This window comes from Harmonia axyridis, chromosome 1 (genome assembly GCF_914767665.1).
Source record: "Harmonia axyridis chromosome 1, icHarAxyr1.1, whole genome shotgun sequence".
NCBI classification, from domain to species: domain Eukaryota; kingdom Metazoa; phylum Arthropoda; class Insecta; order Coleoptera; family Coccinellidae; genus Harmonia; species Harmonia axyridis.
Window position 1 is genome coordinate 27,528,420 of NC_059501.1, and position 27,373 is coordinate 27,555,792.

General features: G+C 33.2%; 1 protein-coding gene across 3 annotated transcripts in view; it reads left to right on the forward strand.

Moving 5' to 3' along the window:
* LOC123675503 (autophagy-related protein 2 homolog B) overlaps positions 1 to 27,373 on the forward strand; it is a 37,078-nt gene that overhangs the window by 3,125 nt on the left and 6,580 nt on the right. For all 3 annotated transcript variants that reach the window (XM_045610865.1, XM_045610878.1, XM_045610870.1), the window contains 19 exons: positions 3,893 to 4,015; positions 4,073 to 4,169; positions 4,635 to 4,854; positions 4,921 to 5,072; positions 5,742 to 5,890; positions 7,927 to 8,404; positions 8,486 to 8,704; positions 8,777 to 8,944; positions 9,020 to 9,274; positions 12,402 to 12,583; positions 14,110 to 14,361; positions 14,458 to 14,793; positions 15,515 to 15,699; positions 15,751 to 16,182; positions 17,576 to 17,882; positions 19,290 to 19,843; positions 19,979 to 20,146; positions 22,533 to 22,692; positions 22,748 to 22,967. In XM_045610865.1, the coding sequence (XP_045466821.1) occupies positions 3,893 to 4,015; positions 4,073 to 4,169; positions 4,635 to 4,854; positions 4,921 to 5,072; positions 5,742 to 5,890; positions 7,927 to 8,404; positions 8,486 to 8,704; positions 8,777 to 8,944; positions 9,020 to 9,274; positions 12,402 to 12,583; positions 14,110 to 14,361; positions 14,458 to 14,793; positions 15,515 to 15,699; positions 15,751 to 16,182; positions 17,576 to 17,882; positions 19,290 to 19,843; positions 19,979 to 20,146; positions 22,533 to 22,692; positions 22,748 to 22,967 (4,657 nt within the window). The remainder of the gene's footprint in view (positions 1 to 3,892; positions 4,016 to 4,072; positions 4,170 to 4,634; positions 4,855 to 4,920; positions 5,073 to 5,741; positions 5,891 to 7,926; positions 8,405 to 8,485; positions 8,705 to 8,776; positions 8,945 to 9,019; positions 9,275 to 12,401; positions 12,584 to 14,109; positions 14,362 to 14,457; positions 14,794 to 15,514; positions 15,700 to 15,750; positions 16,183 to 17,575; positions 17,883 to 19,289; positions 19,844 to 19,978; positions 20,147 to 22,532; positions 22,693 to 22,747; positions 22,968 to 27,373) is intronic.

Below are 27,373 nucleotides of genomic sequence, written 5' to 3' on the forward strand. Positions count from 1 at the left end.
TTAAGGATCTGTTTCAGTCATTCTGTTTTATAATATCTGATTCAGATATTTAGAAAAATAAAATAGAATGTTGTTTATTTCTCAAGAAAATCAAAACTCTGATTACAGACCAGGGAATTTCAGCAAGAATATTTTTTCACAAACTCAAATGTATCGGGTGTCCCATATTTCTTGTCTAGTGAGGGGATCTCGGACACATTTGAGCTAGAAAAAAATGAATGGTACATTTTCAGTCTTGATTTTTCAGAGAATTGATTTGGTGAAAACCGCAACCTCATAAATTCAACTGTTTTCAAGCTATAAGAGAAAATTGGAAAATGACGTTAAATGAAAAACTTCTCTATTATTGGTGGTGGTATATACAAGAAACAAAAAACATTCTACAGGAACTTTTTTTAGTAGAATTCATTTGTGTAATAATTTATTTTTTATTGACATTTGTTTTGAAGTTGTAATTCAAACTTGTGATTTTTTAATTGTAAACCATAACAATTTCTATGACAAATTAAATCGCTTAAATTTTTCCTTTTCAAAAATATATAACCTGAGATATAAATTTCTCATCAAACTATTAAAATCATCAAAAGTTCAGTTTCACACTTCAAATCAACCAAGTGCCTATCTAAAATAATCTGTGGACTTCAGATAATAAATATATGCGATGGCCACCAATGTCTCCAGATTCAACACCATTAGATTTTTTCAAATTGATAAATGTTTTTTAAATGCGACCAAAGAAAAAAATCTAACGGTGCTAAATCCAGAGACCCTAGTGGCCACTTTGCAGTGTGAAACTAAAACTTTTGATGATTTTTATTGTTTGATAAAAAATTATATATCATGTTATATAAGCGTGAGGCAACTACCCATCCATTAGCTTCCTTGTTCCTCACAGTATAGGATTCACCTGAGTTCGTTCCGGGAAGAAGAGGGGAGTTTCTTGAATGTTGGCACCTTTTTGCTCCCTTCTCGGCTTCTTTTGTCTCGTTCTGCTAGACCTGTTAATAATTTTCACCTACCTTTATGGCTTCTGTCTGGTCGGTTCTGCGCCACTGTCTTCTGGCGGCTGGCTAGCCGCTCTGCTTCTCTTCTCGTTTTGCTAGAACCTGCCACTTGAAGGGGTAGAGATTTGAGGGTATTTTTAGGAGTGGGCGAGGTATTGGCAAGAATGTGGTGTTTGGTGGAACATGGGATTGTTGAGGTATTACAATGTAGCAGGCTGGGATTAGCCACGCCACATTTTCTGGTCGGTTTTATTTTCACTGTATTCCTTACAGCAGGCACTTACTACAAACCCTCCCACCACAGAAAGGTGCTGACCTCGGGAGAGAATACACTAACCTGAACACTACTTGTTCACTTACGATTGGTCAGGGAAATACTATGTTTGAAACGTTGCGATTATTCGTAATTATTTGAAAATAATGATTGTATATAACTCGAAAAAAGTCCAAAAATGTTGGGGTTCTTCGGCTCTCCTCGAGTAAGCACAGGGTCCTCGTGTTGGATAACTTGACAGAATCATCCCACAACACTTTCGAACAATCTGTAGAAGTTTCATCAAGTTCGAATTTTTTTCCTACAACTTTGAAAATAAACGTTTTGGTTGAAAACTTCTTAGTTTAGAGGTTATGAGCAAAAAACTGAAAAAAGTCCGGAAATGTTGAGGTTCTTTGGCCGCCCTCAAGATAGCACAGGGTCCTCGTGTTGGATAACTTGACAGAATCATCCCACAACACTTTCGAACAATCTGTAGAAGTTTCATCAAGTTCGAATTTTTTTCCTACAACTTTGAAAATAAACGTTTTGGTTGAAAACTTCTTAGTTTAGAGGTTATGAGCAAAAAACTGAAAAAAGTCCGGAAATGTTGAGGTTCTTTGGCCGCCCTCAAGATAGCACAGGGTCCTCGTGTTGGATAACTTGACAGTCATCCCACAACACCTCGGAACAACCTGTAGAAGTTCATTAAGTTCGGAATTTTTTCCAGCAGACCCACCTTTTTTGTATTTCTCTACTGGACCTTTTTTTTTAATGTTTCTTATGGCGCTCATGTCGTCTTTCTGTAAATATCGTGTTTCGAGGTTAAATCAACAATAATAACGTAATCAACGACTTTTGACAGAACATATGAAAAGTTCAAACTTGATTGGTCAATTCTTCGTATAGCACCACCTTAATGAAGAAGAGGGAAAAGAGACCCATGCCAAACCGAGTCGCCAAAATTATCTTAAACAAAATCTAATCTGTGAACACAACAGTATTTTTAGACATCATAGATTTAACCATAAAAAAAAATTCGAGAAAATCATTGACTTGGCGTTAGGATCTTTCGGTGCTCGTTCATTCTTGTGCCAAATCTGCCTTTGGGAACCACAGAATAGTGTATACAGTGAATAATTGTTTAACGTCTGTGTGTTAATAAACCAAATTAATTTCACGGCATTCAGACAATTTTTCGGACAAAGTACCTCCTCGAGCGGGACTCCAACCCGCAACCTCTGAATAACTAGTCCAACGCTCAAACCACTAAACCACCGAGGAAGCTGAAGATTCTCCGCTTCTACAGTGTGTGAATAAATCATTGAATGTTTTCAAGGAAAGCTCTCGGATAGGCCAAGTTTGATTTTTAATTAACCACCTTATGGCTTGAAAATTTTACTTACGACGTCATTAATTTTCATGAAGTGTCATTTCTTCAAATGACTTGCCGAAAACTCGCTCGAGTTACGATATGAATAGACTAATGAAACATTGGAGCGACTCTTGAAACATTGGAGTAGTCGAATATTCGATTAATAACTATAGGTGTTCCGTAAAACAATGTCAACCCGGCTCATGCTGATAGCTTAGTTAGGTCATGTCTGCCCAGTTCGCAACTATTCATGAACATATGTATATTTACTTATTTTTATTGAAACCATTGAAATACACATTTCATATACTTATAAAGAGATAACTCCTGAAGATCTAAAAAACCGAACCTTATAAAATTTTATCGAAGAAAAAGCAGCCGCACTTCACACAAAAATAGATAGTACCCTTTGTCGAAGAAATATCGACAAGCTTGATGAAGCGTAAAAAACTCTTGAAAATAGTGGTAGGCACACATGCCGACTCGCGACCGTAATATTTATGATCTGAATGCGGCATCTTTGAAAATGCCGACGCCCGACAGAAATATTTATGACTAGATTACGGCACGCTTGAACATAGTCATATTTATATTATTTCTTACTTGAGGGAAGGCTAGCAATATTTTAAATATTTCCAGATTTCTCGGCTGAGTTGTGATTTTTCGAATCATATTTCTGAGAATAAACTATATTATTATTATTATATCGCCTGGTGCTCCAATATATATATTTTTTTTGATATTCAAGGCGCCCCTGTGGACCTTGCGCCCGTGGCAAGTTCCACCTTTGCCACGTCCTAGATACGGCCCTGGGCATGACCTAAGCTATCATCATGCATCGGTTTACGGGACTCCCTGTATGACTATTCGAATATATTCTATAATTCTAATTTATTCTACTATTCCAATTGGCAAATTTTAGACCTTCGGAGCTCTAATACGAACCTACCAAAAATTTCTAGTTCCTCAGTTGTTACTTTCGAGAGTTTCCATGTCTACATTTGTTCTCACCAGACATACAGATTTTGATTTGGAAATATCAAATCATGCAATTTGATAAGCATAAGCTCGAAAAATGCTTCAATTAATAAAAGATAAGTTGACGTCAAGTTCAATAATTGTAAGAAAATGATCCAATGTGTAAATAGAAAATTACGATATTCGATTCATGAAACTATTATCAAAAAAACACTGACCGACTTTATTTGTCGTTTTGTTCATGCATATTTTTCTCAAATTCACAATTTTTTTTTTATTTAGCTGCATCTATGTGGAGCTCGGCTATTGGCCGTTTGGTGGAGAAGCCCAAATACAAAAACAACACTGAAAATCCAGTCCTATTGACTGAAGGCGCTAAAAAAATTGATGAATTCATGAAATTTTGTAAGGTTTATACATATTTTGTTTAAATGGAAAATTTTATAGTATATTTCATTTCAGTGAGGCGTAGATTAACCCTAGAATTCACAAACACAGTTTTATGTTTACAACCTAGGAATAGTGAATTAGGAATAAGATTAGCAATTAATGTAGAAACGTAAGTACACCTAGAATATAAAAAAAAAATAATTAACTAACATACATTTACTTATGGAGTAGTTAATTTTAGAATTATGCATAGTCCTAGCTAGCCTATTTTCGCTGAAAGTAGAATCCTGAATTGTTGATAAAATTTCGTTTGGAGGGGATGTTGATTCAGAACCTCAACAAATATTTTGGTGAATTACAATGAGTGGCAGAAATACATAAGACGGATTTCTAATTCATTGTTCATCCTCGTTCAAATAAAATTCTGAAATAATTATCAAAATTATTGAGTATGATGAGAGTATACATTTATGGGACAACGAACAATATATCTTCATCATTTTTTGTACTAATAGAATGTTATTTGTTTCACTCACTCCTACAAGTCAAAAACAATAAGTCATGAAAATTATCAATGAATATTATAATGAAATCCAGAAGTTTCTTTCTCTTATGAATGATTTATTTGTCTTAGGATACGTCTTTATGATGAAAATGAAGTACCTGAAAAAATTGGAGCGCAAGAATCTACCCCCGATTCTGATTTTACCACGAAAAATATCGATTTTCAAGGGGTGTCCTTTTGGATTACTGATGTTCCTAACGAATTTGGTAATGATAGAAATGATTATAAGAGGATATCTAAAGAAAATAAGAGTGATATTATGTTCGCTGCATTAAACGGCACACAGGTGGTTAGTAAACTTCAATGGTTCAGAGTAGAATATAAATAATTAATGAAATAATCTTCTTATTTTCAGATCAAGTTTTCGACAAGACAATCGGATTTCCAAAATGGACCGGGTGTAGTTGTTGAAGCGATGTTAAATGAAGTGATAATTTTTCTGACACCTAGGCAAATCTATCTACTTTCCGAATTCATGGAAGAGTATTGCAAGGGTGATGAATACAGGTAAATAACTTGAAATGGAATATAATATCAAACATATCATATATGATATAACCCTCTTGTGTTGCTTTTAAGTTATTTAGTTATTACTGGTGGTGTTTCTATTGATTTAATCGATGTTCGCCTTTTACTTATGGTTGAGTCATAGTGAACTAGTAGCCATTATATTTTGTTGACTTTCGTCCCTCAGCATAGTCATGAAATATACAATGAAAGTTTATAGGTCGGACCCATAGAAGCCATTAACATAGTTAAAGAAGAAGTCCATAAATGGACGCCATGACACCTATAAGCATTTTATATTAATAACAATAATAATTTATTATGACTTGTACCACAGTTACAATCATAAAAATGCACCATCAATTCAAATAAGATAGAAAAAAAAAACATAATTTGCCTTGAAGCATGAGATTATTACCAAAATAAGTTTATTTTTCAATAAATAGTAGACGAATTCCTACACTACAGGAGATTTCAAAACCTGTCAACCAGCCTATTTGATTATTTTAAATGAAATGAAGATTAAGTTGGTTAGGTTTTATTTGAACAGGAATATGAATCTATAATTATAGATATTACTTTGGTGACAATGATGGGTATTTTGGTTATATAAATCATTCCTGTTATTCTATAATGCATTTAAATCTTACTACTTCATTATTTTAATAGATTTGGAAGTAAGAAAAGAAGAGTTCAAAAACCAATGACAGATTCTGATTATCAAAAGTTGGAAGTTCTTCTCCAACAGCAAACCTGTCACCCAAATACACAGTATGCAGGTTTACAAATGGGATATGGATGGTCAGGTGTGCCGATAGGTAAGAATTTCCCCTTTTTTTGGAATAGATCATTTCTTGATGAAAGTATGAAATATTTTTTTTAATGCTGAGTACTTTGACAGGAGTTAGGACAAAGTACTCAGCATGAATAACCAAGGACGTGATTCTTACTTCATTTTTTTTTAATATACTGTGACATAAAAGAGAGTACCCAGGGATAGTTTTATTGGAACAATATTGAGTATATAATTTTAGAGATGAATTAAATTATAGCTTGGGAATTGCAGAATATGAGTCATTAGTGTTTTTCTTATTTAATACGTTGTAATATGAAACCCAGTTTGCTTATCATATTTCTGTCAAAGACAAATTCATTGGTTTTTGAATAGATAATTTCAATTAATAGAAAAATCTGGAGCTTTTGCGTTCGCTCATTTATGGAACTATTGCGCCCTTGAGGAGATCAAGATTATATTCAGGATGACTCAAACTCGAGTACCTATTAGAAGTTTCTGGTGAACTGGAACTATATATTTTATATCTGAAAATTGAGATTATGATATTATTCAATATGCTCTTCATATAATTAAATATACAGGAGATCGAGATGTAAATCTATAAAATCACATATAAAGAAAAGATTTGGAATTGTCACAGTTGAAAATGAAGAGAAAAAAATGTGTTTGCTTCCACACATAAAAAGTCTTCACAGAGAAATACTCGCGAACAACCTGCTCAAGCATTTTTGAAACCATTCACAGACTGGGCACTCACTAAGGTTGACAGAAGTAGATTCCACGTGTTGAAAACGCTGTTGAACCAGATCAACATTGAACATGCCGTGCAGTGTTCTGTAAGCAGTTATTAAGTTAACTCTCAGACGACGATTAGCAAAAGAAGTGATGGGCATTGTTGCAATCCTCTCCTCATAGCTTGGTTGTCTTATTTTGTATGGAATTCTATTCAAATGTCTTTTGAAGAAGAAATAGCATTCTCTCTGCTTTGTTGGAAATAGCTGTAACGTGTTCTGACCAAGACGAATCCGCTGTTATGATGACCCCATGATCAGAATGAGATGTGATCGATTCGATTATGTGGCGAGCCAAGTGTTAGGAGTTAGGATCTTGGATTGTTCTTTCCATACGGAGAACCTTTAGTTTAATGAGAGGAAGCAGCCAAGTGTTGGACCAGCACAAAATATCATCGAAATCATCCTGACATCCCTTGAACCAAGGGGTTCAAGTAAATTTTACGATTGTCGGCGAATAATGAACATGTTGATTTCACTGAACAGGCTAGGTCCTACGAGAAGAGTATAAAGAGAAGGAACCCAAAACAGACCCCTGAAGAACTCCGCTCTACACACCTCTAGTAGATGATACAGTGTTACCAACACGAACTCGGAAGACTGCTCAAAATAGTCCTTCAGCAGTGGATCAGCATTAATTCCGAGACTGTCTGAGCATTTCACTTTGCAAGGCAAAGGATTGCTGTTTTCAGAGCGGCCCAGAATAAATTCCTGTTGACTCGCAGGCAAGCAGGCGAGTGCAACTTGCATTTTCGCAAAAATTTTGGCAACTATTGGAACAAAACTTATAGGTCTGCAGTTATTGAGGTGAAGCTTGTCCTCCCTTTCAGATATTCCATCACCACCAGGGGCACTACTAACTTTCAGATAAGATAGATAATTCTCTTGTCAGGCCCAGAAACGAAGGAAGCGGTTAAAGTCTCACCCATAGATAAATAAACCTTTGTCTATGGTCTTACCCAATTCATTGACAGACTCAGAAGCCCTACAACTTCGACAATCTTTAACGATCCAATTTAAACTTTGATTTGGCTTTTCTTATTGCAAGACTCACACAATTTGAGTACCTACGATGGGCGTTATAGTCATATCCCTTGCTGGATATCGTTATCACAGCATTCTAAATATGGTCGTTCTGCTGATAAAAGATGTTTTTTCTTCTGGATATAACACTTTCAATATCACCGAGTATATGAATAAATAAATATATAATAAATAATTTTTTTATTTCTAATTACATATATTCTCTTATTTATTAAATTTACAGATGAAACAGAGGAACAATATTATTCTATGACTGGAAATCAATCTGATTTTGGTATGTCTATGATGGATAGTATGGAAGGCTCCCATCTCAATACATCTTTTCACGGCACCGAATACTCAGAAAGAGCCTCCACAATCGACAATCGGTCATATGTACCAAATACAACGAATTATGGAACAGCTATGTCATGCGTCTCCGGTGGGACTCAGCAGCCTCCCCATGAACCGGGAACAGATCTCTTTGCCATAGACCTAAAAATTTCATCATTTACCATGGTACTATTGCATAAAGATATTTTAGATCTTGTCGAAAAGGAAGGAACGATATACACTCAAGATAGCATTTCCAAATTGCAAGAGTTATCTACGAACTTTCTAACAAGTATAATACAACAGTTAAAGTTGATTTCTGAAGCTGCAAATAAAGAGATTGTTATTAATATGAACTATGATGAGGCTTGCAATATTAATAATATCAGGTAAGCTTTATAATTTCTCCATATAGTATTATGAGTTTGGATTATAATAAATTTCGAACAATCGTAAATAATATGTTTCAGATTGACCTCAACTTCTGTTCATTCAATGTTCGAGATGGATCCTCAGAAACAAAAATGCGATATTTCATTTAGAACATGTAATTTGAACTTGTTAGAATGTTTATTTGAAAATGGAAAGGAATCAGAGAAAGTACCTATATTAACAGCAGTAAACCCTTCAGAAGAAAATCTGTACATTAAACTGGTTAGACAGAAAAATAATTCCCATACTAATTTAGAGTAGGTATTTTTATTATTCATTTTTGATTTATTGAAATTTGTATGATTTTTATTGAATTAATTTTTTTACAGGATAACAATAAAAGAATGTGAAATAGAACTTGATATTACAATTATAGATAGACTTTCAGCTCTTATAAATTTACCACTATTTTCCCAATCTAACAACTCCTATAAAATGCAGCCAAGACATACCACACATTTTGCGATTAATATACCATCTGCAAATTGCAAACTAAGGTAAAACAACAAATCAAATCACATTTTCAGTTTTTCTTTCAATTTCAACTATTACTTTGATAACTTCCTTTTTAGATTCCCAATACCAGATTTCACTCCTTTGTATGATCCTAGTAGAGTTCCTTGGTGGAAAAGAAATGTTCGTTCAGATTACATGACATTGAAGTGCAGCCAATTGAAGTTTGAAACTAAATTCTCCACCCATAAAAAATCTCAAACAGATGAATACTCAATCAAATTTCGGGTTATGAACCTCTATTATAATGAATCTGTTAAAGCAAAACCTATCTTCTTTGCCCAGATTGGAGATGATGATCAAACATTTGATGAGTAAGTATTAAATATTGTATCTTTAGAGAATAAGTTCCCAAAAGACGTTTCTTCCTTCTTCAATGGGTTGTAAATCCTTAGAAGTAGCAGTGCAGAATTGAGTAGTTTGTAAGGCTTCTGAATTCAGGAAGAACAATCAGATATTTTCAGGATAGGTTCAGAACTCGGTTAAATTTGTTAGTGTGTTAAAGTAGGATATTTCCTTTTCATGATAATTTCAAAACTACAAATCCGATCCAGAAAATGACAACAATTGCAAATTTTCATGTTAATCGAGTTATCATAAACAGAAAATTAAAAAAGAATATCTAAAAAAAACAATATTTCAGTGGTAACAGATCCTCCAATAAAGGATGTAGATGTATATTAACGATTTCAAGCTGTGTTCATTTTTTCATGTGGATTTCATTACTAGATCCTTTGAAAATTCAAAGGAAACATCGAAAAAAATTGCCAATATTTCCCTAAAAATAGATCTGACTAGTATAATGATGAGGCTTTCAGATTGTTCAACAAAATTGGAATATTCCGAGCTCCAGCTCGGGTCTATTCGTTTTTTCACCTGCCGTTTAGCCTGCTACTCGAGCAAGCATTTTCAGAGGTTTCTATCAGAGTTGTAGCTGGATTTATCTGAATTGAATTCAGTTCACATTAGGTGAACGCCCTATTAGACCACAGATAAAAGTCCGGAGCAGTTCTGTGGTCTTCATTGAGGCATAAATGAAAATAATAATAATAATAAGTAGATATATTTCAGAGAATGTTACAGTGTCATACAGATGTTAATATGGTAACATTAAATGAAACAATGTCATATAACCAAAAACAAAACAAAAAAACCGATCATCCTCACAATGCATATACTATACGCGCACAAAGTCCTCTATAGAATAAGGCTCTAAATCAATCAACAATTCCTTAATTTTTCTCTTGAACACTTTCATACTATCACACATTTTTAGGTTCTCGGGAAGTTCATTAAACAATCTAATACCCGAATAAGAAGGGTGTTTCTCCGTTATTGTGAGTCTATGTATCGGATAACTGATATTGAATTTTCTCGTACCATAGTTGTGCATAGAACCGCACCGCTCATAATGTTCCAAATTCTTAAACATAAAAACTAGCACTTCGTAAATGTAGAGAGCATAAATGGTGAGAATATGGTTCCTTTTGAAGACACCTCTGCATGATTGACGGTAATCCAGACCAAATATAGTTCTGATAACCCTCTTCTGAATACGAAAAATCTCCAGAGTGTTTGAGTTGACACCATAGAACATCAAACCGAACCTCATCAAGCTCTCAAAGTTGGCGAAATAAAAAATCTTTTTTTTATTTATTTATTAACCCAAAGGGATCATGAGTGATCCATAACAGGCATATTTTACAACATAGCAATAGTAACAATAACAATTTCAACAACTAAACAATTTCTCAATAAATCAAATATTATTCTGTCTTCTTTGGAACAATTGATCTTTCACTTTACTTGTGAACTCCTTCAGAGTATCTGAGCTCTTGATGTCGTTTGACAATTCATTAAACCAGGTGGCAGCTTGGTAAGTTATTTTCCTCCTAGGAATGTTTCTGGCAGTTGGCAATATGTAGATGTTATGTCTGGATCTTGTATGGTGGGTATGCACATCACTGGCATATCTAAGATTAATGCCAGTATCCACTAAGTTGTTTTTAATCTTGTAAATTAACTTAACACTGTCCAGGTAAACTAACTCCTTAATTTTCAAAAGATTCATGTCATTATAAAGTTGCATGGTGTCTGATGAAGGTGGTTTGTTAAATAGTACCTTGATGACTTTATTTTGTGATATTTGTAGTTTATTTATTATCTTGAGTGAATTCACGTCTAAGTATCGACCTATTATTCTCAAACTATATGCGACAGAATTCAATTTCTTTCCCAAACCAATTATATGGTGGTGCCAATTCATGTGTTCATCTATGGAGATGCCTAAAAACCTAGTAGTCCGATCAGTGTTCAGATCTCTATTCAACAACCTCACAGTGGTTGGTGTCTCCATTCTCTGTTGTGGTGTTCTGAACAGTATCAGCTTAGTTTTATCTGGGTTCAAAGCCAAGCCATTCCTTTCAAACCATTGCTCCACTCTATTCAAACACATAGAAGCAGTACTGATCAGTTGGGGATAGTTTGAGCCAGACACTAGCAGGTTGGTGTCATCTGCATAATTTATGATGTGACAATTGGCCAGATTTTCAGAAACAGCTTCCCCGGTCCCAGATTTCTCACATTCAAGAACATTAACAATATCGTTCATAAAGAGAACAAATAATATGGGTCCTAACATGCTCCCCTGAGCTACACCCCAGGGGTTTTCTTTTATTTCTGATTTTATAAATTTCCCATTTTGTTTCACCATAGTTCTTTGTCTCCTTCTGATTAAGTAAGATTCGAACCAGTTCAGCACATTTCCTCGAATTCCGTATCTTTCCATTTTGATCAGTAGAGATTCATGATTAAGTGAATCAAAAGCCTTCGACAGATCCAAGAATATACCCAGCAAAATCTCATTGTCTTCAAATGACCTGACAACGTTTTTTGTGAACTCTGTTATGGCGGTTAGTACAGATTTTCCTTTTATGTAGCCATGTTGATTGCTACTCAGTACACTGCATGAAGTCATAAAGTCCTAAAAAAAACTCCTGCTGCCAATTCAGCAAATTAACTGATTGAATTTTCAAATTTTATATGCTTTTTAAAGGAGGAATAATTTTCGCAAAAAATGTTTGTATTTTAAATAGTAGTAGTAACAGTTCTTTATTGCCTGTAAACAAACAAATGGCCATGGACCTAAGGTCCTTCAGCCTATTTTAAATATTTTTATTGATTTATCATTTACCAGTCAAAAATAGTAAATAAATAGTAGATATATGAAATATGTAATAGATCCAGTTACTATAATGGATTATAGATAGAGTAAAGCAATGCAATACTATCATTTTATTCTTAACTACCATAATCAAGTTGAAATTTTATATGACGCCTCCAAGTCGTTTTCTCAACTCGAAAATCCAAATCTAAAATTAAATTAATAATATAAAAAATATTTATTATCAACTTTTCTAATTATCCATTTTCCACTATCAGTTGCAGATTGATAATGAAGATACTACCAACTACCAAAATTTTTAATATAGAAGTAGAAGATGATGCTGCAACCCAATCAGCATTCTGTGAAAATTTAATCGCTCCCAGAGATAATGGTCCTTTCACATCTAAAAGAGTATTTCATCACAGTAATGTAGAGCATTTGGATGATGATTATCCAGGTGAGGCATCATTTGTTTTTTCAACATACAGAGTAAGTCTTTGACTTGTACATATATTTCAACCGAAGATTCCTGAGGTCAAAAGAAACACTTTTTTCCTTTACTGTTTTATCCGATTCGATTTTTTTTCTCATTTAGTAGGCGTTCTGGAGATTACCGGACTTTGAATGTAATTTTATGTTTGGAAAATATTCATCATATCAATACAAGACTATATTCCGAGATTTATTCATCAAACTGTAGGTAAAATTATTAATTTTAACTTGCACCCTCAGTTTTTTGTTGAATGCTGGCTTATTAGTCATTATACAGTTAATTAGAATTGTTTTAGAACATCCTGTGGAATAATTTCTTGGTCAAATTCTTTCAAAATACAAATTTTTGTAAAGAACCATTCCTTTCCAATATTTTGTTTTTTGGTTCATAACTTTAAGTGAACTCCAATCAACAAATTACCCAATTTGAAGTAGGTACTGTTTTTTTTGACGGGATGGTTTTGTTCATGAGTTTAGCAAATACAAGGCATAGATACATTGTTCATTTATAATGATAAGAAATTGTTCAATTATTTATTCGAACTTATCGAATTTAAATTGAAAATCAAACTTCAAAACAAACCAATTCAACTGTAACTAATATAACCTGGAAAATGTACTTTTCCCAACAAATACCATGATTCGATAAAAGAATTTCAATGTGAATACTTCTTGGGATTTGATTTTAATAGTGTTATTGCATAAAAAACTTTACCATAAGAATCATTGCATCAAACTTCATTACAAAATCTCATTTATTTTCTGTGCTTCTTTCATTTCCACCCACCCCTTCTATCTGTTCATAAACATAATAACTTTCAAAAGAATAATTTATATTTGAAAGTTTCAGGGTAAGTTTGTAGTTTTAACATCGTTAACAGACAAATTCACCCAATGGGTTATGCAAAAATTTATTAAGATCGTATCTCTAGAAAAAAACTCAATATCTTATAATCATTCGCCACATTCTGCTGAAATTTTATGTTGATATATTTATAGATATTGGGAAATGAAAAATTAGCTTCATAACTCTTTCATTAGAAAAAGAAATGAGCAAGTAATGACTAAATATCTCGCCTTTTTCGATTTATGTAGCCATTTAAGATATATAATCAAAATTGGTGAACACAGGTATACATAATATATACATATCGTAACTATGTTTTCTGGAAACCTTATAATTTTAAAGTAAAATTTTTTAGTTTATTAAGTAAAAATTGATTCAACTATCACCTGAATGACTTCGTAAGAGCTTCTGACCCTCCTCTGAAGTTCTTTAGTCAGAATGTAATAGTTGCAATATTATGTGGGACTTAGTAAAAGATGAAGTGTAGGGTAAATTACAAATCTTTGTGTAAAATTTGCAATGTTTTTTTTCTATGTTGTTCCTCTAAACCAAATTGAAGATTAGTTACTGACCTACCTTGTTCTTCTCAATGTTTACTTTCAAGCTAATTGAGTCTTGACATCCTTCATATCTCTCATTTACAGATGTAGACTTACTCATACCCGGAGATTCTAAAGAAATAGAAGAATTTAAGTTTTCCTCAAAGCGTTCTGCTAAGGTCCTTTTAACCGCAGTACTGTCTTGTGTGAAAATTCAAATAATATCCAAACACACCTATGAAATGATTTACAACAGAATCAATAATGATCTTTTAACTTGGGTTCCATGTGCCCCAAAAAATAAATTCACTCCTAAAAAGGATATATTTGGTGAATTCAGTAGTGCAGCAGATTATGGTAAGTTTAGAAATAATTATTATTATTCAATGTCTTTAATGTTTTTTAGAAGTTTTAACATATTTATTTGATAACATGAAAATGTTATTTTTTTAGTGGATTCTGATGATGATTGTGATGATTTTTATGACGACCTTATGTTTCAATCAATGCCTCAGGGACTCAAACCAGAGGACACTGAGTCTACTTCATTCATAAAAAAGTATGTAGATCAAAGTAAACTGGTAATAGATGTTAAAATTGTCAGTGGAACCTTAGTGTTCAATCCTCCTGTGAGGGATGCTTCTTCAAATAATGTAATACCAGGTCAATTAGGATACTTTTCAATTGATGTAAGCGAAGCACACATATTTATGGTCACTGGATATAAAGGTGACAGTGAATTGGATTATTTATGCATAGATGTTTGGAGCGCTGATATGAGGCATCATGGTGAGTTGTACAATAGCATCAAATTCAAGATTCTTCTGAAATCTGCATAAAGTATACTGCCATATTCAAAATTTCTCTATTTTCATAATTGCATTAGTTAACGGAAAAAATCTATTATTATATTGATATGATTGATTTACTTCACTAATTTTGTTGTATTTTCATTATTACGTTAGTTAACGAAAAAAATCTATTATTATATTGATATTATTGTTGATTTAAAAAGCAATAAGATGCCTGCTATTTCGTTTGTTTGTCATCTTGGGTAGGGTTATGCGGTACTGATGATCCCTAATAAGGGTGAAACCGGTATATCGCTATCCTCCCTTGATGACATGCATTCTCCTTGGGTTACTTTCGATTGTGAATCCTACGTAATGGCGTGGAGACCTTCTGTCTGACAACGGTCGTGTGGATGGCATATTCCTATTGCTGATACATTGACCGGATAAATAGTTAATATCGTATGATATAATTACTTCATTGGAAATTTTACCTATTTTCATCAAGTATTTCCAAATGTTAGCCGTATTATTTATTATTGTTGATTTACTTTACTAATTTTGTTGTGATTGATTCATTTAAGAAACTATAATTTTATAAAGGAATTTGTTAAATAAAAGAGGCTACTTAATTTTGATTCAAATGAACTCTTCTTGACATTCAGGCTGAAAAAAATTATTCGGTACCATATGATGAAATTTCATAATAATTTTTTTAGAAATGATGCCTTCTTCTGAGGTGAAAAATTGTCTGCCTGACCTCAGGAGGATACCTAGTAATCTTTATCCTGTCATTTCTAAGTCAATAGGAGCATTGGCAGAAGAAAGGAAAGGTCTATCAGAACGACAAATGTTAACAGTAGCTTGCAAAATTCTCACAAGACATGATACACATCATGTGAAGGTATTGTAAATCTTGAACCAAATTTTCAATGACTAATTATTATATTTACAGACGGTTAAAATAGCCCTGGGTTTGAATAAATCAACTCTACATCACAGAATGACAGCTGAACCTAATTCTTGGGTGTCTCAATTGATTGACTTTTTCAAAGTTACTGATTTTCCCATCAACGGTTATAAATCAAAAGATGTTATGAGTGAATTTCACTTACATACTTGGGATTGCGCTATAGATTACCGACCCCTGTATTTGCCTTTGAGGTGTGCCCTTACTCTTGGGAGTTTCAGCATGACCTCTAGTTTAAGTGAAGTTTCAAAAGGTTCCAAGTTAAGATTTCTTGCAGAGGATTGTGATTTATACATCAGTAAAGAAAATCCTCCCATAGATGGAATCGCATCAAATATTCCGATTAATATAAGAAGGGAATATATCAATATAATAACAATGAACATATTTGAATTGGGCCTAATAATGAATGAGAAGGTAATGTTAATATTACGTTATAATGTATGAAAAATAAAAAACACTGAGTATATAGAATAATGAATACTTCACTTTTTAAACTATAATGAAAATAAAGTCTTTAATACAAAGGGAACTTTCGCTTGATTTGTGTAAAAAGATACAAGGCGACTAGTGACCCACAGTCCAAACAGAACACCCATGATCTACTCGGAACTTGAACCCACTCGGTCACAGAAGTGTTCCAGCTAGAGGGTATTTTCGGAAAATAAGGATTTTGAAAGGTTGGATTTCTGTGTTATTAATGCACTATGCTAACCACTAAAGGTTAGTGGGCTTAATTAAAAGAAGCATACACAATGACCATCCATAGCATAAATCTACTTTTTTAGTATTTTCCAAGAAGACTTATAGCTAAGTAACCCCAAAAAGTGTTCTGAATCTTGTAGTCCTCAGAAGCCTTTTTTCAGAAAATTATCACGGTACTAAGAACTGGTTCAAAATAGTTCTTTCCAGCACAATACTTGGGTGCACAAAAGTGTTTTCAGGAGCACTGAACACAGCACTTGGGGACATTTAATTGTATAAAAAATATATTTTTATCAATTATACTTGAAGAGTAGGAAAAATTATGTCTATATTATGTTTTTTTTTCGAATGGCACAAATTTATCCATGAAGCTACGATTTTTCCAAAATGTACTTAACCAAATTTCCACTCAAATTTTACCTCAAAACGATTCAAGTCAATAAAACTGAAATAATATGGTTCATTGATTACGTGGAAATTTAGTTAAGCGTATCTTTGACAAATTATAGTTTCAAGTATAAATACCTTCCACTTCTAATGGAACATGTTATTTCTCCTTCTCTTCAAGAAAAATAATTACGAGATAATTAGATCAAAATATTTTTTTCACATAGACCAAAAGGGATTGTTTTTGCTATGCTACCGATTTATTTATTGAATATATAGCTTACAGATAGAGGTTGCTATAGTGCATTATTACACAGAAAATCAGCCCATAAGCTTCAACGGTTCAAAAATAACAGCACTTCAAAATTTTGGTATTTTTCTAAAACGAAGGAATAACAGGACATTTGATGTTCTTTTTTTGAATCAGAAAAATGAGGTCTTCTAATCTACAACTATCAATGACTCAGAAAATTGCATATGTGCAATTAAATTGATTTTGTAATTAATTATTAATTAATTTTCGCTTCATTAGAGTGAAAAGGTTTAAGAAAACTATATTTTAAACATTGGCATTTTTTACTCAAGGATGTCTGTTAAAAATTGTCGAAATAAAATAATTTAGTTGAATATTCATTCTTCTATGTAACTCAAATATGATTTGACTAAAGAATATGAATACTAAAAATATTCATGTTGAACTTTCTTTATTGTATTCCAGAACCACAAAACCAAGCCTCGTTCAAGTTTGAGAATTACAACAGATAAATTGCATATTCACGCCTGCTCTGATTCAATGAAAGCTCTCACTGAACTGATTAGTTATATTGCCTCAGATGGTGATTCAACATCAAATGCATCATCCGAATCTAGCAGCCCTTATCCCAGTCCTAGGCATGGCCCTGGTGATCAGGAACTCATTCCAGTTGATCAACAAACATTAGAAATTTGTGAAGTATCAGAAAAACAGAGACAAGAAATAAACTCCTTGATTGGAGATGCCATTTATGAAGAAAAAGAAGAAAAAAGTGAGCTCTTAATATACATATATTTATTTGATGACCAGCTCTTATCCTCAGTTTCGCTTGCATGCTCATCTTTGAAGAGATAACTGTTCTTCCTGGAAATTGCCTCGCATCCGAGAAATCATTTACTTTCATAACGCATCTCTTGGACTTGGACAATAATAATTCCTTCGCCCTCTAGGAGATCTGATAGTTCTATTATTAACTTTTTGAAAAAACTCAATAACTTAAAACCAATAGAAATAGATTTTCTCAGTCTGTAATTTTCGAATTTGAATACTGTCGTTGAAGACCTAGAAACTTGCAAATCCGAAAAAGGGTTTCGTTAATATGCGAAATCACATTTTTTTTGTGTGATCAGAGAAAATTCAAAAATAAAATAAAAAAACCTAATCTTTCCGTTTTAACTAAACCGACAGAAATGAGATTTTGAACGTATTTTTTTAAAATAATATTTTCAAGCTTTGTGCAAAATCGTATTGATACCGTCGAAATCATAAAAAATTCTAGTAGAACAGAATGAGAAAAGCACTGACGTGCTTTGTGCTCTTTAAAGATGAAATTGACTTATGAATGAATAAGCACTCAAATTCTCTCGACTTCACATCAGAATATCTTCTGTAATATCAATATTCCAATCAACTTCTACATTCTCTCAATTATCACAAGTCTCTTAGGTTATCAACAATCTAAGTAATCTCTGTATCCGCACAAATATCTGACTTTTCAAAATTATTTGATGATCAATAATGCATGTTCTACCATTTTTATTTCCCACAAATTCTCTACATGTACTTTAATGTGAATTGTTTCCACTATTCACATTTTCTTTTTGTGTAATTTTTGGAAAAAAAAATTTAGCTGTAATTCCCAACAATCCTTGTGCAAAATTTTAAGACGTTCAGGTAAGCTATTCAGTTGTAAAAAGCTAAAAGACATTTATTACATTAAAGATATGGGTAATCAAGTAGAATAGGTAGGCTCTGATACCAGCTTTCAGCTGTTTAAGGGTCAGGAATAAATAAATAAAAAAAATATGATCCCTCGAACATGCTACATCAAAATGGCTTCTATGTTGCCAGATCGAAAAATTAATCAGATATTTGAAGTAAAGTAAAAAATATTTCACCAATTCCCGCCATCGGTCGCGACATTTATAATAATAGTTTATCTTTGAATATTTATTCTGATTCTGAATACAACTGTTAATTCTATAAAAAATTAATCCTAGCAGCCAAATTGTTAAAGGATAATTTTTCTCCACTATTTTTTGTAATTGATATCATATTATAAAGAATCATTCTTTATACTACCCGTACAAAATAATTTGAGTGAGATTGGATGAAGAATATATTTTTGATTATTTTTGAAAACCACTAATGAGAGCATTTCATTCAATTTTTTTTCCAGAACCACAAAAACAGCCAAAATATCATGGGAATTCAGGATTTTACTCACAGATAAAAGAAGAACTTGGAGACATCGATTCAAGTGATGACGATTTTGAAGACAGCTTCTGTATAATTGATAAAGATAACAACTGGGGATTGAATATAGATCATGCTATACCCGATCTTGAATGGCTTACAACGGAACAAGTCAAAGTAACGGAAGATCATTTCACTATTCCTGCGTCAAAAAAAGACCTCTTAAAAACCCCAGAAAACTTCCCCTTGCCGATAAAGACGTACACCTTGTGTGAATTAAATATAATATGGCAAATTTATGGAGGAAATGATTTCTATATACCTGAAGAGAAGAAAAAGGAAAAAAGAGAAAGACATTCATCAAGTGAAGATAATTGTTCAACTATTGCTTCTACTGAATATACTGAATCGCTTTGTTCAAAATTTACATCTGTTACTGCTATGACTTATCGCGATACAACTTCAGAAAAAGATTGGAAATTTTCTGGTGGAATTAATAGACACAAGGATGTTCTCATGGAAGTAGTCATCAATAAGGTTTGCAACTCCTGAATTAGTATAATGACTTGAATAAGTAATTTTATGAATTATCGCTATTTTTCCAATTCACTGTAAATTCTTAATATATCGAATATGGGGTCTTGAAAATTCCAATAATCCCATTTTTTTCAGGTCCGGTGCCAATTCGACCTTTATCCCGAAAAAGGATACTATGCTCATAGATTTGTGTTCCAAATCAAAGAATTTGAAATAAATGATAAAATGAAATGTAGTGAATTCAACAAATTTTTATGTCAATACACAAGTGAGAGCACACCCAAACAATCTCAAGGCTATATGGTATGTCAATTATTATGTTTAGTCTATCTTAAATACTTAATTTAGGTGAAAAACCGACTAGACCAGGTTAGGAAGACAGAAATTATCTCACTGTGTTGAACAATACGGATGTCTTTAATTTAAGGTTAGAGAAGGAGCTAACAACCAACAAATAGAAAAAAAAGAGCCCAGACTTCATATCTGTCATATTGTAACGAGCGTTCATTTAAATTCGTGGTCTAGTGTGCTGTGCCAATCTATTGCGCACAACTTTTGTACACAAAACTTCAACTCACTAGAATGTCAAAGCACTCTTGACCACGAATTTATTTGAACGCTCGTGATTTTGCATTGTATTGATTATACAAGTTATCCTTCTAGGATAGTTTAAATTTGTATTTGTAGCATTACAATTTCAATATTTTCGTCATCCATCACGGTTTTGTGCTTGTAATTTTTGTTTCACAATTCCGAAATTTTTCTGAATTTGGTTCATAGTTTTATAGATATCTTGTTATAAATATATAAAAAAAAAAAAGAAAAATTATAACATTTACTAAAATATTACATTTCGGTAACCTTTTTTGTATAATTGAAACTTTGTGTCATTTTAAGTCGACTCTATACAAAAGGAACATTAAAAAGGTATTCAATTTTGATTAGTTTTATTGTATAAAGGGAAAACATAAATCAAAATTGGTACTTATAGAATTTGCCCTGATGTCACCTTCAGTTTTAAATATCTCGAAAATGTACCGGGTTTTTCACCATAATTTGACCCCCCCTTTAACTTTGTTACTGAAAGAGGTAAAAAAAAAGTTTTCTACAAAAGTTTCACGAAATCTACTAGTGTTATTTGAAATTATTTCACAAAACGAATTATATACAGAGTGGGCAACATATTAATTGCAACTTCATTTTTTCAAATGGAACACCCTGTATATTTTTCTATATTTGACTAGCTCTTTTTTCCCTGATTTCGAATATATAACATATGTTTGGAGTATCTTTCCTATTCAGAGTACCACAGAGTTTCAAATTTTAAGAACAACCCGGCAGGCTAATAGCGTATTCTACTGGCTGCACCAGTTCGAATTAATTCGAGCTAATTATGTCATTTAGCTCTTCAAAAATTCGAATTAATTCGAACTGGGGCTGCCAGTCGAATACGCCATAAGTAAACAGTTTTCAAGTGAAAGACTGCGATAATTCAAAATGCCCTTTTTTGAGTTATCTCGTTGGCAACGATATATGACATACATTGTCATTGAATGAAAATATTCATCGAATATGCACTACACAGAAGCAGAAAAATTTGAAATATTTTCACTTTATGTGAAGAACAATAAGAATAAGAAAGCTACAAGGAGAGAATATATGGAGTTGCATCCAAATCATCCAATTCCAATTTATAGTGAAAAACGTATGTCATAGCGTTGCCAACGAGATAACTCAAAAAAGGGCATTTTGAGTTATCGCAGACTACCACTTGAAAACTGATTACCGAGCATGCCAGGTGGTTCTTAATTTGAAACTCTGTGGTACTCAGAATAAGAGAGATAGACCAAACATATGTTATATATTAGAAATCAGGGAAAAAGAGCTAGTCAAATATAGAAAAATATACATGGTGTTCCATTTGAAACAATGAAGTTGCAATCAATATGTTGTCCACTCTGTATATAATTCGTTTTGTGAAATCATTTTAAAAAACACTAGTCGATTTCGTGAAACATTTGTAGAAAACTTTTTTTTACCTCTTTCAGTAACAAAGTTAAAGGGGGGGTCAAATTATGGTGAAAAACCCGGTACATTTTTGAGATATTTAGAACTGAAGGTGACATCAGGGCAAATTCGATAAGTACCAATTTTGATTTATGTTTTCCCTTTATACTATGAAACTAATCAAAATTGAACACCTTTTTTAATGTTCCTTTTGAAAAAATGAAGTTGCAATCAATTTGCTGCTCACTATGTATATATTTCGTTTTGTGAAACCATTTTAAAAAACACTAGTCGATTTTGTGAAACTTTTGTAGAAAAAATTTTTTTGTACCTCTTTTAGTAACAAAGTTGAAGGGGGAGGTCAAATTATAGTGAAAAACCCGGTACATTTTAGTTATAGGAACTCTTAGAAGATTTGAGCTTTTTTATTTCAAATAGAAATATGATGATGAAACTGTAAAATTAACCAAAAAATTTATATCAACAAGTATTTCCTTCATACTCTATGATTATATATCCTATATTTTTTTATTACGTTTACCGCGTTAGATCAGGTTGTTCACATGCATGTACGATTCCCGAGTTGAATTTTTTATTTTATAAGGCTTTTTTCAACAATTTGGGATATTTTATGGGACAGAATGGATTTATTATTTTTTCATTATGAAAACTTATATTTCAGTTTGCTGTGGAAGCTGTGGATATCAGACCTTCTGAAATGATGGGAGAAACTGAGTGTTCCTTACGCGTGTCATTGCTGCCCCTAAGGTTCTATATTGACCAGGAATCATTAGAATTTCTCATGAAATTTTTTTCTGAATTGAGTCAAAAGTCTAATGACGGTATGTAATCAATAATTTTACCGTTTAAAAATATTATCGATGTTAATTATTTCAGAGAAAACTACTGCCAAAGCATCGTCAAAGAATAGCACACCTATACATCAAAAACCAAAATTGGCAGTGAAAAAGAGTGGAAAAAAGAAATATAAGACTCAAACTGATGATGAAGATGAAAATTTAATAGATTTGGAAAACTCAAGTAGTAGGGAAACATCCGAAACCTCAGAAAGAGAGTGTTCTTCCGATAATACTTCCAATCGTCCCTTATTTTTCAGGTGAATAAACATTTAGCTTTTGAATTCAAATTTATATGATATTTCTGATATTTTTCAAAAAAAAATAATGTTCCGAACTTTTTTTTATGTCGGCTCGCCTCGTCTGACATGACGACCCAGGACCAATTAATTATTGTAAACTTTAAAGGGTAATTTTGACCTCTGTGGTAAAGCCAACTTTTAGCAAACTGGCACCGAGGAGGTCTAATATTTTATTTCCATAAATGATAAATACACAGTGAATTTATTTAAAATGACAACTGTTATAACTCTTGAATATGCAAGGTGTAAATTAAAACTCTGAATTTTTCGGGAGCACTTTATTTATCTACGTCCAATTTTACACTGATCTCATCTACATATGTACAAGAAGCAATCGCCTAAGATGGAGATCACAATATGTTGAAATATATATATAGGTATTCCTAAATATACTATATGTATACACTATAACACTTCTCCCCTAAATGCATGAAACACAAACTGAAATTTCGATATCATAATTGAATCAGGAGAACAACTAATTATTTACTCAATTATTCAAAAAAAAGAAATTTTATCTATGCTAGTTGAAGAATTCAATATCCGAATCTATCAGGTATTTTCCGATTGCGCTTCGGTCTAGGAGCATCACCTGAAGTCGAGACTTGGGGGATAACATCTGCTGATGCTTCCCCTTCAGAATTTGAAACTGGTATTGGAAAAGCATGGAACCTTCTGATTTGATCGAGATGACGCGTTGTAATCAATGCCCCATTTTGTATTTTAACATCATACATTTTTTTACCGCGTTTACCCATTATCAGAATCATGTATGTTTCAGTTTGAAAATACTGAGAGGTTGTTTCTATTGAAATAAATTTATATTATGATACCCGGTTCCCAATAGTCTTTGTTCGCTTGGTAACCTTTTATTAAAACTCTATCGTTTATTTGAAAAGATTCCGTTCTCTTTCGTGAAAATATGATTTTTGTCTTTCTTGACTTTTCACCACATTCTTTCTTAACATATCATTATCAGGCAATAATGAACAGAATCGGGTTCTAACTTTATGTCGGAATAGAATTTCGGAGGGTGTCACACCTGTGGAAAAATGCACAGTGTTTCGATAATCAAATAGGAAATTTGCTAGCAAAAAATTAATATCTTGAGTGATATTGTCCCTCAAACATTTTTTTAACCCGTTTTTTATTATCTTAACACCCGCCTCTGCCTCACCATTAGATTGAGGATGATACGCAGAGCCTGTTAAATGTTCAATATTATTTTTCTCAATAAAATCTTGGAACTCGTGTGACTCGAACTGCGTTCCCTGATCCGACACGATTGTTCTTGGAAGTCCGAAACGCGAAAAAATCTCTCTCAATACCCTGATAGTGGCTTGGGAAGTTATCTTGTTCATCGGGTACGCCTCTAGCCATTTCGAATGAGCATCAACAACTATGAAAAAATATAAACTCCGGAAAGGTCCGCAAAAATCAATGTGCAATCTTGACCACGGTTTTTCAGGCCAGGGCCAAGTCGATAATTCAGCTTTTGAAGGATTAACCCTGGACAAACTTAAACTACAAGTTTTACAATTTTGTGTAATCTTTTCAATTTCAGCATCCATTTTTGGCCACCAAAAATAAGATTTAGCGATGCCTTTCATTTTTGAAGTACCCAGATGTGTACGATGTAAATTTTGCAAACAAATTTTTCTCAGTTTCGTAGAAATGAAAATTCTATTATTCCAAAACAAACAATTCGAATCTACCGATAACTCAAATCGTTTTCGAACATATGATTTAAATTTATTCGAGTTGTAGCAATATAAAGGCCAGGAATAATTTCGAACAAGACTAATAATTATTGTGATGAAATTATCGTTTTTTGTGGCTTCCTGCACATCTTTAAATTCAATTGATAACTCGGCTGCTTCCTCAATGAAATTAACATAATGGAACTCAGAATCAATATCAAACATGTGTTTATAATTTATCCATATGGGTAATCGTGATAAACCGTCGGCTTGATTTTTCTCCGATTTAACGTATTTAATCGTGTAATTATAATTTGATAAAATTACAGCCCAACGACGTAACCGATTCGCCGAGAAATGCGGGATATCTTTATTCGGTGAAAAAATATGTGTAAGTGGTCGATGATCTGTTTCTAAAACGAACTCATTTCCATATAAATAATCATTGAATTTATTCAATCCGAAAATAATGTAAAATACTTCTTTTTCTATTTGAGAATATGCTCTCTCGCTGGAATTTAATGTCCTCGATGCATAAGCTAAGGGTTTTTCATTACCGTCGGAATGATACCAAGACATCATCCGACGCAGGGGCGGATCCAGGCGATGTTTGAGGGGGGGCCATAGAAAGTCACACCTCATATAGGTTAGCAAAATGGCGGAATTTTTTTGTTGGTACCTACTGTACTGTGTTTTTTTCATAGAAAGATGTATTTTTGTAAATCATATCATATTCAGTTTCCAAAATTTTTAGATTAAAAAAATTTCACATATTTCATTAACATATGTAAATTTATTTCACAAGAAAACTCAGGCGCATGGAAGTATAAGGAGTAGTAAAAAGAAATCCATTATTTTTGCATGAAGAACAAGGCTTCAATTACCATAGTTAGAATGATCCAATTCAGGTCAAATATCCGCTGTTTCGTTTGATAACTACAGTTCCAAGTTAACAGTTGTGCCTTAGGGGAGCAGCTCTTCGTAGATAATTCCCTTCCAATCTCACTAAACACACAGCAAAATCTTCTCGACCGTTTCCGATGGCTCACCGCGTTTGGACCACGACCGTTTTTGCTTGACTTTGTCGTAAATGATCCACTTTTCATCACCAGTTACTAAGCGTTTCAAAAATGGGGCGATTTTGCAGTGATTCGCAGTGGAAAATCGGTCCATGCGGTGTTTTGCGATAATTCATGTGGATCCCATACATCTAGCATCTTCTTGAGATCAGCCTTATGCAAAAAGTGTTCCAAACAGTTCATTGTGCACTCTTAAGCTCTTGAGCAATCGAAACAGGACTCGACAATGTCCATGATTTTATCTATATTTACGACAATTGGCCTTTCAGTGCGTGGTGCATCTTTGACATCGAAACTACGAAACCAATATTGCACATGATTGACTATTATAGTATCAGGTCAATAAACACTATTCACATTTTCAGCCGCCTGGCTTGTATTTTCGCCTCTATCTAAGAAAAACTATAAAATATAGCGTATTTTTTTTGCTTGTGTTTATCTTTGTGGCGCGCTCAAACTTAACTGAGTCAACTTATCACAAAACTGTCAGAATGATTTTGTAGAGCGAAATCTCGTTTTTATAACGCCATATAGTGGAACCCGATCGGACTCGTAGAACGCGAGATACAGATAACTAAAGCCATCTATTGGAAAAATAATGGATCCTTTTTTACAGCACTATTAAATAAAAACATATGATCAAATATTAAAAACTCAATAACAAATTCTAGTCTCCTATTTTTTTGACTAGCGTATCTTTGGATAATATTTTCAACATTCAGACTGCTGCAAATGGTCCTGTGTATATGCATTAATATCAATACATTCAACATTTCTAGATCCATTCAACTATTCTAGATCATATCCAATCTTTCACCCTTCTAAGTGCCCACACATTTTTTTCGAAGATTCAGGATACATTTTTATATTTATAAGGTCTGCGAGGGGGGGGGGGCATGGCCCCCATGCCACCCCCCCCCCCTGGATCCGCCCCTGGTCCGACGTCAATTTTGATTTAACGAAATCGAATGCAAGTTTACACTCGTCCGTCCAAATCCATTTTATCGATTTTTTCAATAAATTATACAAGGGAGTTAAATGTGAAGCCAAATCTCGTATGAACTTACCATAAAAATTAAGGAGTCCTAGAAAGGATTTTAATTGGGTAATATTCTCAGGAATAGGTGCTGAGCGTATGGCTTCAATTTTCGCATCACTAGGATGCAACCCTTCAGCATCTATTCTATAACCTAAATACTGCACCGATTCTTCGACAAAGGACCCCGCACGTTTAGTATGGGAAATGGCTTTCCGTGAATTTGGCTGAATTTTTGAGATGTAGTTCTTGATGAACTGATCAGAAAAGTCCTTGGCCACAAAGCTCAAAAATGGACAGTTTTCGAGATATGGAGCTTTGAAAATGGATTTTTTCCAATTTTCGGGGTTTTTGCTCATCAATCGGGGAGCTCTCATTTCTGGTTTTGATGTAATTTGGATGTTCGGCGGCCAGAACCCGACTGAGAAATGATCTTCCTTGGTTATATTAGGCACCGCCATCGATAATTTTTTATACACTGCTCCACATTGGCTATGAAATGAGATACAAAATCCAAGATCTTCCAAACATCTTTTCATGCCACAAGAT